A 16400-nucleotide genomic window follows, 5' to 3' on the forward strand; every position below is an offset into this window, starting at 1 on the left:
GCAATATCAAGGGGCCCCAATGTGAACATACCCCCATATGATCTATCATTTCTGTCATTTCAGCTCCTGCAAAATCAACGCATTTACATCATTATATGTGGGATAAAGCTAGTAAAAAGTACGCTCACCCCAGAAAGTCATATATTTTTGGAAAGTATACATTCCCCCGAATCTAAAATGGGTACCCATGTCTTTCTACTCCAAAGTACCAAGCCGTAAACCTTTTCTAAAGTTAGCATTTTGATGACATTTCCAAAAATCCCCTCAAAGCTTCCAGTTTGCAGCATCTTATCTCCCACATAGCATTAGGTACCAAGATAAAACAACCCGAATTTGAACGCCAGGGGTCCACTGAACAGTTTGATGCCCAATATGTTTAGGTTTACCTAAGTATGTGGCATGTAGGGGCCCCAATGTGAACATACCCCCATATGATCAATCATTTCTGTTATTTCAGCTCCAGCAAAATCAACACGTTTACATCATTTATGTGGGATAAAGCTAGTAAAAAGTATGCTCACCCCAGAAAGTCATATATTTTTGGAAAGTACACATTCCCCCGAATCTAAAATGGGTACCCATGTCTTTCTACTCCAAAGTACCAAGCCACACAGCTTTTCTAAAGTTAGCAATTTTGATGACATTTCCAAAAATCCCCTCAAAGCTTCCACTTCGCAGCATCTTATCTCCTACATAGTGTTAGGTACCAAGATAAAACACCCTAAATTTGAACGCCAGGGGTCCACTGAACAGTTTGATGCCCAATATGTATAGGTTTACCTAAGTATGTGGCATGTAGGGGCCCCAATGTGAACATACCCCCATATGATCAAACATTTCTGTTATTTCAGCTCCAGCAAAATCAACACATTTACATTATTTATGTTGATAACAAATTGTCTAATTCCAGGCAGTGTCATTCTGTGGCTACTAAAGCAAATAAAGTGCTGTCTTGTATAAAAAAGGGCATTGACTCAAGGGATGAGAACATAATTTTGCCCCTTTATAGGTCCCTGGTAAGGCCTCACCTTGAGTATGCGGTGCAGTTTTGGGCTCCAGTCCTTAAGAGGGATATTAATGAGCTGGAGAGAGTGCAGAGACGTGCAACTAAACTGGTTAAGGGGATGGAAGAGTTAAACTATGAGGTGAGACTGTCGAGGTTGGGGTTGTTTTCTCTGGAAAAGAGGCGCTTGCGAGGGGACATGATTACTCTGTACAAGTACATTAGAGGGGATTATAGGCAGATGGGGGATGTTCTTTTTTCCCATAAAAACAATCAACGCACCAGAGGTCACCCCTTTAGATTAGAGGAACGGAGATTCCATTTGAAGCAGCGTAGGTGGTTTTTCCTGGTGAGGGCAGTGAGGTTGTGGAATGCCCTTCCTAGTTAATGCCTTTAAGAGGGGCCTAGATGAGTTCTGGAACAATCAGAATATCCAAGGCTATTGTGATACTAATATCTACAGTTAGTACTAGTGGTTGTATTTATAGTTTATGTATGTGAGTGTATAGATTGGTAGGTGTGGGTTAGGTGTGCTGGGTTTACTTGGATGGGTTGAACTTGATGGACACTGGTCTTTTTTCAACCCTATGTAACTATGTGGGATAAAGCTAGTAAAAAGTACGCTCACCCCAGAAAGTCATATATTTTTGGAAAGTACACATTCCCCCGAATCTAAAATGGGTACCCATGTCTTTCTACTCCAAAGTACCAAGCCACACAGCTTTTCTAAAATTAGCAATTTTGATGACATTTACAAAAATCCCCTCAAAGCTTCCAGTTTGCAGCATCTTATCTCCTACATAGTGTTAGGTACCAAGATAAAACACCGTAAATTTGAACCCCAGGGGTCCACTGAACAGTTTGATGTATGTGGCATGTAGGGGCCCCAATGGGAACATACCCCCATATGATGTATCATTTCAGCTCCTGCAAAATCAACACATTTACATCATTATATGTGGGATAAAGCTACAAAAAAGTACACTCACCCCAGAAAGCCATATATTTTTGGAAAGTACACATCCCCCGAATCTATAATGGGTAAACATTTCTTTTTGCTCCAAAGTACCAAGCTGTAAAGCTTTCTTAAGTTTGCAGATTTATATGACATTTAGAAAATCGCATAAAAATGTTGCAATTTGCCGCATTTATCGCTCACAATTTTTTGATAAAGATCAGATAAAGGCAAATCACCCCAAATAGGAACACCTATGGTCTACTGAACAGTTTGATGCCCAATATGCATAGATATACCCAAGTCTGCAGTATGTACTGACCCCAAAATGAAAATAGCGCATAAGGCTTTCTCGCCTGCCAGCTCAGCTTTTGCACACAGAGCCCCCTGTCAGTGTATTATGTGCCGAAACTTCCCCTAACTATGCAGAGACCCCCACAAAACCATATATTTTTGGAAAGTACACATTCTGAAAAATCCAACAAGGGTAAAGAGTCCTTTCTACACCAAAGTACCAATCTGCAAAGCTTTCCTAAAGTTATTGGTTTTTATGAATTTCAGAAAATCGCCTAAAAATGTTGCAATTTGCCGCATTTATCTCACACAATTTCTTGCATACAAAGGCAAGTCACCCCAAATAGGAACACCAGAGGCCTACTGAACAGTATGATGCCCAATATGCATAGATATACCAAAGTCTGCGGTATGTACTGACCCCAAAATGAAAATAGCGCATATGGATTTCTCGCCTGCCAACTCAGCTTTTGCACACAGAGCCCCCTGTCAGTGTATTATGTGCAGTAACCCCCCTAACTATACAGAGCCCCCCAGAAAACCATATATTTGTGGAAAGTACACATTCTGATGAATTCAAAATAGGCAAAGTTATTTTTGTACACCAAAGTTACACCTGGCAAAGCTACGCTAAAAACAGATAAGGAACACTTATACAGGGATAAAATGCGATAAAACCACAAAAATTGTGCAAAATCAGTGAAACAACAAAATAAGTCACATGACAGTGTAATTAGTGGTCAGAATATCTGATCCAATAGTCACACTGTCAAAATAAACAGTTTTTAGGTAAAAGAAACTAAAAACAAAGTGGTAAAATAAAAAAAAAAAAAAAAAACCCAAAGTATTTGTGTATACATGTGTGTACATGTGTAAAAGTTGTGTTATAGTGTGTAAGTGTGTATATGAGTGTAAATAAGTGTATAAAAGTGTGAAAAATGAAAAAAAAACAAACAAACAAAAAAAATGCTAAAATGTGTGCTGTAAGTGTGTATAAATGTATGTAAGTGTGTGTGTAAGTGTGTAAATGCAAAAATAAAAAAAACCTCTTACCTGTCCTGAAGACTTTGAACAAAGTGGAACTTCTACTGCCAGTTTTTGAACATTTTGCACTGTTTGACTTTAGGGGCTTTTCCTCGGGGGGACTTTTAGTTTACCCAGGAAAACTATATATTGTGTTTTTCAGGACAACCTAAGCTTTCAAAATATGGTGGAATTTTTGTAATTCCAATTCTGTAACAAGATATAGGCTTCTAAATGTCTAAAAAAAAAAAAAAAAAATATTTTCCATAATATAAACACATACACCAGAAATGAAAATTATTTTATGCACGAAAATACAACTGATTTGGAAAGTCCCATGTCTCCTGAATGTGCCAATACCAAATATATATAGTTTTATGGAGATTTCTCACTTGTATAGGTCAAAAACTCCCAGCAGTACACTACCAAATTCCCAAAACACTGCTCCAGAAAGCTGGATACTTTAGATTTCAAGGTCAAAAATTCCACTAACAGAAGGTTTATCCCAGAAAATTATACATTTTTAGAAAGAACAGATTCTGCGGAATCCAGAATAGGTAGAACGTCCTGTCTACTCAAAACTACTAAGTTGCAATGCTTTCCTAAAGTTATTGGTTTTTATAAAAATTACACATCAACACATTTACATCATTTTATGTAGGATAAAGCTACAAAAAGTACACTCACCCCAGAAAGCCACATATTTTTGGAAAGTACACATTCCCCCGAATCTAAAATGGGTACCCGTGTCTTTCTACTCCAAAGTACCAAGCCGCACAGCTTTCCTAAAGTTGGCATTTTTTATAACATTTCCAAAGATCCTCTCAAAGCTTCCAGTTCGCAGCATCTTATCTCCCACATAACATTAGGTACCAAGATAAAACACCCTAAATTTGAACACCAGGGGTCCACTGAACAGTTTGATGCCAATATATATAGGTTTACCTAAGTATGTGGCATGTAGGGGCCCCAATGGTAACATACCCCCATATGATCTGTCATTTCTGTCATTCCAGCTTCTGCAAAATCAACACATTTAGATAATTTTATGTAGGATAAAGCTACAAAAAGTACACTCACCCCAGAAAGCCATATATTTTTGGAAAGTACACATTCCCCCGAATCTAAAATGGGTACCCATGTCTTTCTACTCCAAAGTACCAAGTCGCAAAGCTTTCCTAAAGTTGGAAATTTTGATAATATTTCCAAAAATCCTCTCAAAGCTTCCAGTTTGCAGCATCTTATCTCCCATGTATCATTAGGTACCAAGATAAAACACCCTGAACTTGAACGCCAGGGGTCCACTGAACAGTATGATGCCCAATATGTTTAGGTTTACCTAAGTATGTGGCATGTAGAGGCCACAATTTGAACATACCCCATATGATCCGTCAATTCTGTCATTTCAGCTTCTGCAAAATCAACACATTTACATAATTTTGTGTGGGATAATGTTACAAAAAAGTACGCTCACCCCAGAAAGCCATATATTTTTGGAAAGTACACATTCCCCCAAATCTAAAATGGGTACCTGTGTCTTTCTACTCCAAAGTACCAAGCCGCAAAGGATTTCTAAAGTTAGCAATTTTGATGACAAATCCCCTCAAAGCTTCCACTTTGTACCATCTTATCTCCCACATAGTATTAGGTACCAAGATAAAACACCCTAAATTTAAACGCCATGGATCCACTGAATAGTTTGATGCCCAATATGTTTAGGTTTACCTAAGTATGTGGCATGTAGGGGCCCCAATGTGAACATACCCCATATGATCCGTCATTTCTGTCATTTCAGCTTCTGCAAAATCAACACATTTATATCATTTTATGTGGGATAAAGTTAGTAAAAAGTACACTCACCCCAGAAAGTCATATAGTTTTGGAACGTACACATTCCCCGAACTCTAAAATGGGTAACCATGTCTTTCTACTCCAAAGTACCAAGCCGCAAAGGTTTCCTAAGTTTTCCAATTTTATGACATTTCCAAAAATCACCTCAAAACTTCCAATATGCAGCATCTTAATTTCTATAGGTGATTAGGTACCAAGATAAAACCCCCTAAATATGAACCCCAGAGATCTACTGAACAGTTTGATACCCACTATACATAGGTTTATCAAAGCACATGGCACTTAGAGACCCCAAAATATACCTTGTGCGCACTAATTTCATGGCTTGCCTTTACCTAATTCATAAACACATGGCAGTTTTATGTGGGATAGAAACTGCAGAAATGTAGGGTAACCCCAGAAAACCATATATTTTTGGAAAGTACACGTTCAGACAAATCCAACATGGGTAAAGAGTCCTTTCTACACCAAAGTACCAATCTGCAAAGCTTTCCTAAAGCTAGTGGTTTCTATGACATTTCAGAAAATCACCTAAAAATGTTGCAATTTGCAGTATTTATCTCACACAATTTCTTGCATACAAAGGAAAATCACCCCAACTAGGAACACCTAAGGTCTACTAAACAGTTTGATGCCCTATATGCATAGATTTACCAAACTATGCAGAGTACAGGGGCACCCAAATAAAAATAGTGCATATTAATTTTCACAAATGACGCTCTGGCTCGTGCAGTTTTTGCACCGAATATGTGTATTATGTGCCATAAGACCCCCTAACAGTACGGAGACCCTAGAAAACCATACATTTTCCGAACGTACACATTCTGACAAAACAACAATGGGTAAATACATCTTTCTGCTGCAAACTACCAAACTACAAAGCTATGTAGTTTGGATTATAGGCAGTTGGGGGATGTTCTTTTTTCCCATAAAAACAATCAGCACACCAGAGGTCACCCCTATAGATTAGAGGAACAGAGCTTCCATTTGAAGCAGCGTAGGTGGTTTTTCACGGTGAGGGAAGTGAGGCTGTGGAATGCCCTTCCTAGTGATGTGGTAATGGCAGACTCTGTTAATGCCTTTAAGAGGGGCCTGGATGAGTTTTTGAACAAGCAGAATATCCAAGGCTATTGTGATACTAATATCTACAGTTAGTATTACTGGTTGTATATATAGTTTATGTATGTGAGTGTATAGATTGGTTAGTATAGGTTGTGTGCTGGGTTTACTCGGATGGGTTGAACTTGATGGACAATGGTCTTTTTTCAACCCTATGTAACTATGTAACTATGTAACTATGCTAAACAGAACGGTTTTTATGACATTTCTGAAAATCGTCACAAAGCTTGCATTTTACCTCATTACGTACTCCCACAATTTGTAACGTATCAACATAAAACACTCTAGATATGAACTCTAGGGGTCTACTGAACAGTTTGATGCTCTATATGCATAGATTTACCAAACTATGCGGAGTACAGGGGCACCCAAATGAAAATAGTGCATATGAGTTTTCACGAATGACGCTCCGGCTCGTGCAGTTTTTGCATCCGGTATGTGTATTATGTGCCATAAGACCCCCTAACAGTATGGAGAAAACCATACATTTTCGAAAAGTATACATTCTGCCAAAACAAAAATGGGTAAATACATCATTCTACTGCAAACTACCAAACTACAAAGCTATGCTAAACAGAACTGTTTTTATAACATTTCTGAAAATTGTCTTAAAGGTTGCATTTTGCCCCATTATGTACCCCACATTTCATAACATACCAACCTAAAACACCCTAAATATGAATGCCAGGGGTCTACTGAACAGTTTGATGCCCAATATGCATAGATTTACCAAACTAAGTGGGGCACAGAGGAAGCCAAATTGAAATACAGTAGACAAAATGTCCATGTGCAAGACAAGTAACAAAGAACAATATGAAATACAGTAAAATCGCTAAAATCCCCCCCAAAAATCTAAAATCAATGTTTTTTTTTTCCCTAGTGATATCTGCAGTCAGAATTACAGTTTGAGTATTCTGGCTTGGGCAAATTAGTTTTACAAAGTCAAGCAAACAACAACTATGCATAACTGAAAATGCAATAAAATGGCTAAAAATCAATAAAATGACTAAAAATGCACTAAAATCACAGTAATAAAAACACCAAAATAATACACAAAAGGTATTGCGCAGTGCGGTTAGCAAATACGCTATCCGCAATGGCAATAAAACACTTTTTTCAGGCAAGAATAAAAACGATGCGATAAAAATTTTTTTTTTACAAAAAGTGTGTAAGTGAGTGTGTACACATGGCAAAATGTGTTATGTGTGTGTGTGTGCTGCAAGTGCTGTGAATGTGTGAAACCCCCCAACCCCCCCAAAATGTATGTGTGTGTGTAAGTGTGAGTATAAGTGTGTATTAGTGTAATATGTGTGTGTATGTGTGTTTGTGTGTGTAAGTAGCACTTAGGGGCCACTAGTGACCCCCCCCTCTGCTCGTTGTCTAGGGGGTTCTTTGCCTTGCACTCGGATTAAGCAAGGTAAAGAAAATGTAGCTCCTACGTGCTCTGCGGTTAACATCTTTTTATGCCAGCACAAAGGAGCTATGTGATTGGCAGGCAAAGGGTTAAAGGGGAGGGAATTTTTAGAAGCTTAATACACAAAATGTCTTAATATCATATATACAATGATAATGGGTAAGCACAGTAGACCTTTGTCCGTATAAAATTCAAGGTCACAGCCTCATTGAACTCACACCTAATTTTTTTTTTAATTTAGTGGTGAGCTATAGAACATTGGTTGCTGCCTTAGCCTGCAGCATCCCCAGAAATGTTCTACAACACATTTATTAGCACTGGTCCAATTTGCACCTGAGCAGTAACAATACATACACTGTGACAACCAATCACATTTTCTTTTTGTTCTACCAGCATCTGGCTCAGAAAGCTAAGCACTGATTGGTTGGCCTCCCTAACTCCCATCTCTCCCCCCTACAGTCTATATTAAATACTACTGCCAGAATTCTCCTCCTCTCATGCAGGAGAGTTTAGGCCCTTTCCCTGCTAAAGTCCTTATTGTGGCTTCCCATTAAACAAGAATATCTTACAAACTCCTTCTCTTAACCTTCAAAGCTCTCCATTCCACTGCTCCTCATTACATTTCTTCTCTTGTATCTCTGTACGTTACTGGCCGACTCCTCTGTTTCTCACAGAGCAACCGCTTGGTTGTGCCCCCCACTACTACTGCTGTTTCCCGCCTTAAACCTTTCTGCCTTGCTGCCCCTTACATGAGAATCCTCCCTTAGTCTTTTTAAAACTTAACTTAAAGACTACCTTTTGGAGCACTCGCACAGCACCTGATCTGGGAACTAGCACTTATATTGTAATGTCACCCACTGTGACCTACAGCACTTATATTTGCCTATTTGTGTCTGTAAGTTACCCTCCCATATATATTGTAAGCTCTACGGGGCAGGGACTTCCATCCTCTTGTGTCTTTGACTCTTAACTTATCGCAACTTGTATTACTTTGTATGTATCTATTATTGTCATAATAACCCCCTGTTTGTATTAATCTATTCTACTGTACAGTGCTGCGTACATAAGTAGCACTTTATAAATAAAGATATTCATACATTTAAGCTTGCATTCTTACCCTTTACACCTAGGTAAAGCAGAGCTGCATTTGAAAAACATGTGCCTCCAACCTATTTCAGTCCAGAAGATTTTCGGCATGCAAGAGGTTGATCATATAATCAGTCTCTCGTTTTCTTTTCCGTACTTAGCTTCTCTGGAGCAGCATCATACTGAGGTCAAATTACACAGAACTTGGTAAGATTTTACACTTAGAGACCCAATTTAAATGGTAATAACAAACATAAGCACTCTGATTAGTTCAGGTACCTGTTTAGATGCAATTAGGAACACCTAGTGTCGAGATGTTGCCTTGATTACAATTCCTACTGTTTGTATAAACTTCAGTCTCTTTCTGGGTGACTGCCAGCACATCCCCTTCACTTTCATTTGCATAAAGAGCACTTTGAAGTGCCACATCTCTGTATATGACTTCTGGAGATTCAGCTTGTTCAGCAACAGTGTGTGTCATGTTCTACACAGGCATTCTAGCATACAGTGTCATAGATCCTTATGTTCTAATATTTATAACGGGAGTCAAACACAGTAAAAAATGGCTTCAGAAGTATAATCAGGGGTCTTTCCTCTGAATATTCTTTTCCACGTTTATTGACTTGCCTCAACCTGTACCTACCTTCAAAATATTTAAATAAAAAATATACTTTATTGAAGTTAGGTTTGTGCTTACTTTTTCTACTTTAAAAAATAGTAAAGTGGGACATTATAATGAATTCACAAAATACTTCTTATTTGCTTTTTTACATAAGGGTGTCAGATTGTTTATTGCTTACAAAGGCAATTAATATGGTCACCAGTACAATTCCGTTATAAGAAAAATCAAGCGTCATACATGTGTCATACAAGACATACAAATGTCAGATCTAAGGTTCAAATGTAAAAAGTTATTTAAAATCAGCTGTCTTTTGGTGGTTTACTCAGATGTTTGAGAATAAGAGATGTGTCTGAAATATGATTAAATGCTGTGAGGTGAGGCTAAGTAATTTTCTGTGTCTTTTCTTTCTTTCTTGTAATCCTTTCTGGGTTATTACAACCTGTATAAATATATTTTGTTTCTATTCAGCTATTGTTCCAAGTATATTTAGTACAGTCCTCAATCTCTCCCCATATTTACCTTAGGATGGGCTTGCAGGAGTATGTATTTGCTCCTGGAGACCCCAAATTATCACTAATTTACTTTCAAGACTAAATTTCTAGAGGTATCTAGGAAAGCAAATAGGCATTCACCCACATCTTACCGTAACTGGCCTTGAGACTGGACCCCCAGACAATGCTCTTTAACCACAGGGGGGGCAGCCCCTCCCTTCCCTTTGTTATAGTCAATGGCATTCCATTCAGTCGCTTGAGGGTCCTGTCCTTTCCTGGTAAGATAGCTCACATATGGTGTGTTTTTGTACTATTTATATGGATTTGGTGTAGGGTTTTGTCACAGAATGTCCCTGCCATTTAGTACAAGTTCATTTGGTTCACTTTATGTTCCCATTGTGGCTGTGGTGGTTGGCATTTTAGTATTGATGGTGTGATATTGGCATGACAAGGACGGGGCTATATGACTTAGCAAATATTTTTTTCAATAAAGCTGTGGCTCATCTCAACCTATTCACCAGAAAACTTTGGTCTCTTGTGTTTTCTTTTAATTCTATTTTGATTTAATTCTTGTTAGTTTACTTACATGAGCTGCCTCCCCACGGTTTGGAAACTGCTGGTATAGACAAACAACTGCCCAAATACCCCTAGATTATTGCCAGAGATGTTTGTATGTAGCTGATAAGCAGTGATGATGCTTTAATGAAGGGAATTGTCACCCTTATTACTGTGCTCCATTTGTTGCTAGGAAAAACAAGGCGTAGTCTGTGAGAATTTTTAAACAAAATCATGAATTTCAACACTGATCCAAAATCTTTAGTCCACCACCATCTTCAGGCTTAATGGTCACATAATAATTTCACTGTTATAGAGATAAACTTGAAAATATAAAAACTAGGATGGTCTTAAGAAGTGAACTTGAAAGATCTAATTAAAATCTACTGTTTAGAGTAACGGCACATTACTATGGGTTAAACATGAATCTAGGTTGCATGGCAGGTTAGGACAAAGTTCTAATGTTTTTTAATGCTAATAATATACAAACATGTGTTTCACTCCCCCATTGTCAGTTTCTTCACACAATGTAGAGTCTTTGTTATTCTAATAAAGGGGATTGTTTCAAAAGCTTTCATTGACTGACTTTTGTGTTCATTCATATAAATTGTGCTGGCCGTGTAGAACTGTGGTATGTAATGTACAATTAACATAACATAACAGTGGACATTTATCATCTGACGTCTTCATTTTCACAGTTCTTCGAAGTTATATATTTGACCAATGTAGTACACATATTTATACCCCCATAACCATTTTAGAAAACAGTTACCAGTTACTGTAGCAACCAAGCAATGGTTGGAATGTCAGAATAAAACATGACTTGGAGTTGAACCCAAAAAGAAAGTGAACTAATAAAAAATCATAACAACAGAAATTCTACAGCACCATAAATCTGCCTTCTGGTTAATGGGAGTTATTGGTGCTCATTCATTTAGCACATCAGGTGGTTAAAGTAGCTTGCTTGGGGTTATTTGGGCAGAAGGGGTTGGGGGGCACTTCCCTGTGTGAAATGCATAACAAGCCTGTACTTAAAAATCAAATAGTACTTTCAATTTAACGTTTCAGCGGGGGAAAATATTGAAAGCACATCTTATTGTGGATAAGTGTAATATCTACAAGTAAAACACATGTGCCTTTTAAAATGGAGACATCCACACACAGCAAATGTGCAGGTATGAGGACAATCCCCTGATGTGACAGAAGCCATAAAGCCACCTGATCAGATGAGCCCTTTAACCAGGTACTCCAAGGCATAACTTAATTTGCAGTGGTGTTCTGATTAGAAGGCATCCCTGCAGTTCATGTAGTGTTTACAAAAGGTGCATTTGAAAGGATGAACTGATCAGTTTACAGAAAAAAAACTATTTCTTTGTTGGCTAAATATATGCAAAATAAGCTGTTCTGGTCTGAGCTGATTAACTGGCCAGAATGGAGTAGAGATCATTAATAAATTCTAGGAATGTAGATAATTGTTCTAACTTCCATAATGATCATGATATTTTAATACATAAGAAAAAATGTTCCACAAAATGCAATGTTTTATTAAAGTTTCTGTTTCATTGCACCTGCACATAAATTGTGGCAACCATGCTAATAGAGGAGATAAAAGTTATTTCTGTCATTACTTAGACCTTCTTCAGGAATTAGAAATACAAACTAAAAAAGGCAGTCTTTTACGTTTGCAACCTGTGGGTATTACCTACAGTAAATCTGAAATTAACACCGTGCACATAAACAAGCTAAGTAAAATATATAAACAAATTAACTTAACCAGAAGCAGTTATATCATATTAAAGTATTAGAGATTTGGCTTCATAAATAAAAAAAAAAAAAGTGTTTAAATATTGAGTGTTGCCTACAGCTGATACTAATATAGTGTACATAAAGAACTCATTTAGTATTAGTAAAGTATACACAAATATAAACTGAAGATGTTATGTTAAATTATGAAAGCATAAGTTTCAAAAAGAGAAATCAAAATAATGGGCCTCATTTCGGTCTTACAGGTATAAGATGTAGTAATGACTGAACACCACTAAATGTTAGTGGATATTTATTATTTGTTTTACTAATAGTCTACATTATTTTTTCTTACAGTTGTCTATATATTTAACAATGTATTTGTTGTGAGTTCTGATGAAAGAAATTCTGACAATCTCTTTTGTAAAAGAATAAAGCATCAACCACAGTTTGGATGCATGTTTATGTTAATGACAGTTCACTTTCATATTCTGTAAATGTCTCAGGACCTACTATGCTTCTATGTAAATATGTTGTGGGGTGTGAGATAGTGCAGTCCCATCTCATTAACCACTTTCCCTAGGGACACATCAAATCCAGAATTTGGAATCTCAGTTTTTTATGTAGCCTTTCAGGTAGCCTTACTGCAAAGCCATATCAGAACCCTAATAGTCATGTGACTTTAAGCACTGGGAAACTAAAGGTGGGTATTTATTTTTTTATATGATGCACATTTTGTAGTTTTAGCAACTGGATATGCAAATTAGGGTTTGGTATTTGGCCATATCTTTGATGCAGGATTTAGTATCCAACTATATTAGTGAATTACATATATATTTAGTAGAAATTGTTGCTGGTGCTCATTGTGAGGAAACTATACCAACAACCAGTCAAATGCCTTATTTATTAATACAATGGTGCAAATGTTGGATCCCTAAAGGCATTAGGATTTATGTATGAAGTGACACCAGTGACCTTCCAGTCCAACCTGCACTTTGCAACTTGTGCTGAATTCAATGTAAAGGGCAGTTTTGTGGGTGCAACAAAGTTCTGTATTAATGCCTTCCATAGGAAAACTGTAATTACCGCCCCTCATGCATCTTTTTTTACATGCAATTTTTTTTTCATTCCTACTGCATTTGTCAATGGGTGTTTTTCCTCAGGGTTTTTTTTCTTACTCCAAATGCATTAAAGTTAATGGGTGTTTTTTTCTTACTCCAAATGCATTAGAGTCGATGGGTGTTTTTTCTCACTCCAAATGCACTGAACGGAATAGACATTATTTGCGATGTTTTACTGTGATTTTTTTTTTCCTTGGCATATTTTGCAGCAGTTTTGCAAAAAACACTTGCCAATAGCAAAATGCGGAATTTTGCTGCAAACCCATGCCTGGTGATAAATGTTGCTTATCATTATACCCACACATGCCTGCGCACTAAATAAATCAGAGGAAGTAGAAGGGAAGCACTTGCTCTTTACCCCAGTTGCAAAATGAGCAGATATAAAAGCAAGTGTATTTTATAACATCAACATTCCCTTAATTTTGCAATTTGCACTTGTGTTTGTAAATGAGCCATTATGCACACTCCTTGCAACCAACTCAATTCTACCACACCCAGTATGAGCCCACTTAGATTTTTACGCATCACACACTGTTGCTTCTTATAAAAGCAGAGAGCTCACTTGCGGCTACAGGCTGTAAATTAGCACGTGTTACTAAATCAGCTGTTTATACCGTCAAGGAAAAAAGGTTTGTGCGAATTCAGGATCTTTATTCGCTGTGCTAAGTTGTAATGCCTTAATATTACCAAACAGCGGCGCAGCAGCTGAAAACAACGAACGCAGCTCCGCCGCGCCCCCTCCTGGCAATTCCCAAAATGACCTTCCTGCTCCTCCCCTTCTCACCTCGTCCCCAGTCCACAGCTTGGATCGGCCAATAAGGAATTCAAGCTTATAGTCACATGACTCCGCCCCGACCAACCACAGACGATAGGCCGAGCAGGCACCTCGGCCGCCATTAAAGAAAGGAATCTCTGAATTCAAATGGAAAACCTGCCTCGACCTTAATTCTTTTATTTATTATTATCCCCTTGCGCTTTCGCTGGGTTGGATTTCTGAAAGGAAGGCCGAGGTGTGCCAGGCCCGAATCCCCCCAGCAGTGGTGGTAACAGGCTGTGTGTACGCAGGAGGGGAGGCAGAGGAGAGGAGGAGGGGGAGAAGAAAATGGCGAACCTGTGAGAAGAGGAGCGGATAAACAGTCGGAGACTTGACTTTGCTCTTTCACAGACTGTGGATTGCTTTCTCCTCAGTGGCTTTGTGGGGACCTGTTCCACTACCCCTTCCCCGGCGGGCCCTGCGGCCTCTTTGCGCTCCGGTGGCCGGGCGGTTCCCGCCATGCACTGCGCCCCAAGCCGGGCCACCAGCGCCGGGGGAGGGAGGACTGAGACACCGCCCGGATACCGACGCTTCTAAGCCCCTGGACACCTTGCCTATAGCTGGGTTGAAGCGCCAGAACCAGCCGGTTTTGGTACAGCGCCGAAAGTCCCTTCGCTTACCTCCAGGACACCACATACCTCGTAGAATTCCTGACCCCCCCCCCCCCTTCCTCTCGAGTTAGTGAGACCAGGACGCTGTACAGCCCAAGGGAACCTGCTTGCAACCCAATGCCCAGGGGTGGGCATCTCATCGCTTTATTCACTCTCGGTATATTTGCTTCCAGCTGAATTGCACCCTCAGCCTAAATCCATGACTGGTTAGACCAGTTCTATTGGCATCTGCTCCTATCCTAAAGTTGCCTATATCCTGGATCTTAATTTTTGGGCTCATTTTTCTTTTAAAGGAACGCTGAGGTGTTTTTATTGCAGCAGCTGAAGCTGTTTGCCTTCTCCCTATCTCTTTTTCTTGTTCGGGGTGGGATAATGGCGTGTGTTTTCTGGCTGTGAGGATGAGTTCATGCTTTGTGCCGAACGGGGCCAGTCTGGAGGATTGCCACTCCAACCTCTTCTGTCTGGTGAGTATGGATCTATCCATGTGCACAGCCTCCACTGTCTGCTGCTTGTACACATGTGAATAGATTGACAGTGCAGGCTCGCCTGTGGGTGTGTGTACATCGCACACTCTGGTCATGTGTGCCTCTTCAAATGTACAGTATGTGGGGTTTGATGTCAAACTATGCATGCTCCAGGCCCTCTATGGTTTGCAGAATAAAAATCAATAGAAATCTAAATCACTGTGCATTAGGTCTTTCACAATTCCAATACCATTTTTAGCCATCATTAAAACACACTGATATCCAAACTGTGGCTGGCCAGCTGCTGTTGAACTTTACCTGCCTGTTGACTGTTGGTGCATTCTGGGAGTTGTAGTTAAACAGTTACAAGACTGCAGGTTAGATTTTTCTACTTAGAAACAAACTTCCGCTTAGCTGGTGTCTGCTGTCTTGAATATATGGAGAGAGAATTTTTATTTACTGATGGGCATTTTCAGTTATGTAGATAAAATGCCTATATATAGCAAGCATGCACCTGGTATAGGGGCAGATAGTTGTTTTTTTTTTTTATTTTTTTAACAACCACACCTCCGCTTTAAGATTAATGCACCTAAATTGTTGGTAGGCATATTTCAGATTTATTTTGAGGGATACAAGGGAATTGTTGCTTGCAGCAGGTATGACTAAACCTGAAGATGGCCATATATCAATTGTCACTGCCTCCGTTCTTATTCTGATTGTACATGCATCTCCTTTCCGCTTATGGCCTTTTTCCTTTTAGCGTTGGGACTCTGTCTGTGTTTAGTTCGGCTGGTGTCATTTGTTAGGAATTTATTTCTGCATTACTCACAGCTTTATAAAACATCCTACCTCTGTATTAACATAGACTTGTAGCAATGCATTATTTTATATTTGTACACATGCTCTTTTTTCTGGAAGAATGTGTGGGCATTTCAGATTTTCCATTTCAGCACTGAGTTCGTGCAAATATGTGTTGGCTAAAGTTTTGTTAGTCTAGCTGGATAGGTTGCCTTAATGGTGAGGTAGGAATATCCTGTATTGACCTGTAGGCGAACTTTCTATACATTTAACAGTCTGTTTACTTTTTTTTTTTTTTCTCCAGTGTGTAGAGCTACTGTCTATGTTTAAATGTAGCTAGTCCTCCCTGTGTTCCTCTCTGTGGGAGTGGAGTGAAGGAGGAGGAAGGAAGCAGCCATTTTCCTGGCTTCCCAGCTGGGCTAGGCCCTTGCATTAG

General features: G+C 38.9%; 1 protein-coding gene across 3 annotated transcripts in view; it reads left to right on the top strand.

Annotated features, from left to right (window-relative positions):
- The first annotated feature begins 14117 nt into the window (after window positions 1–14117).
- Window positions 14118–16400, top strand: part of med13 (mediator complex subunit 13) — a 56607-nt gene continuing 54324 nt past the window's right edge. For 2 of the 3 annotated variants that reach the window (XM_004911621.4, XM_004911623.4), the window contains exon 1: window positions 14118–15166. In XM_004911621.4, the coding sequence (XP_004911678.1) occupies window positions 15101–15166 (66 nt within the window). In that variant the 5' untranslated portion in view covers window positions 14118–15100. The remainder of the gene's footprint in view (window positions 15167–16400) is intronic. The other variant, XM_004911622.4, reaches the window with a different exon arrangement.

Source organism: Xenopus tropicalis, chromosome 2 (assembly GCF_000004195.4).
Source record: "Xenopus tropicalis strain Nigerian chromosome 2, UCB_Xtro_10.0, whole genome shotgun sequence".
Lineage (NCBI taxonomy): Eukaryota > Metazoa > Chordata > Amphibia > Anura > Pipidae > Xenopus > Xenopus tropicalis.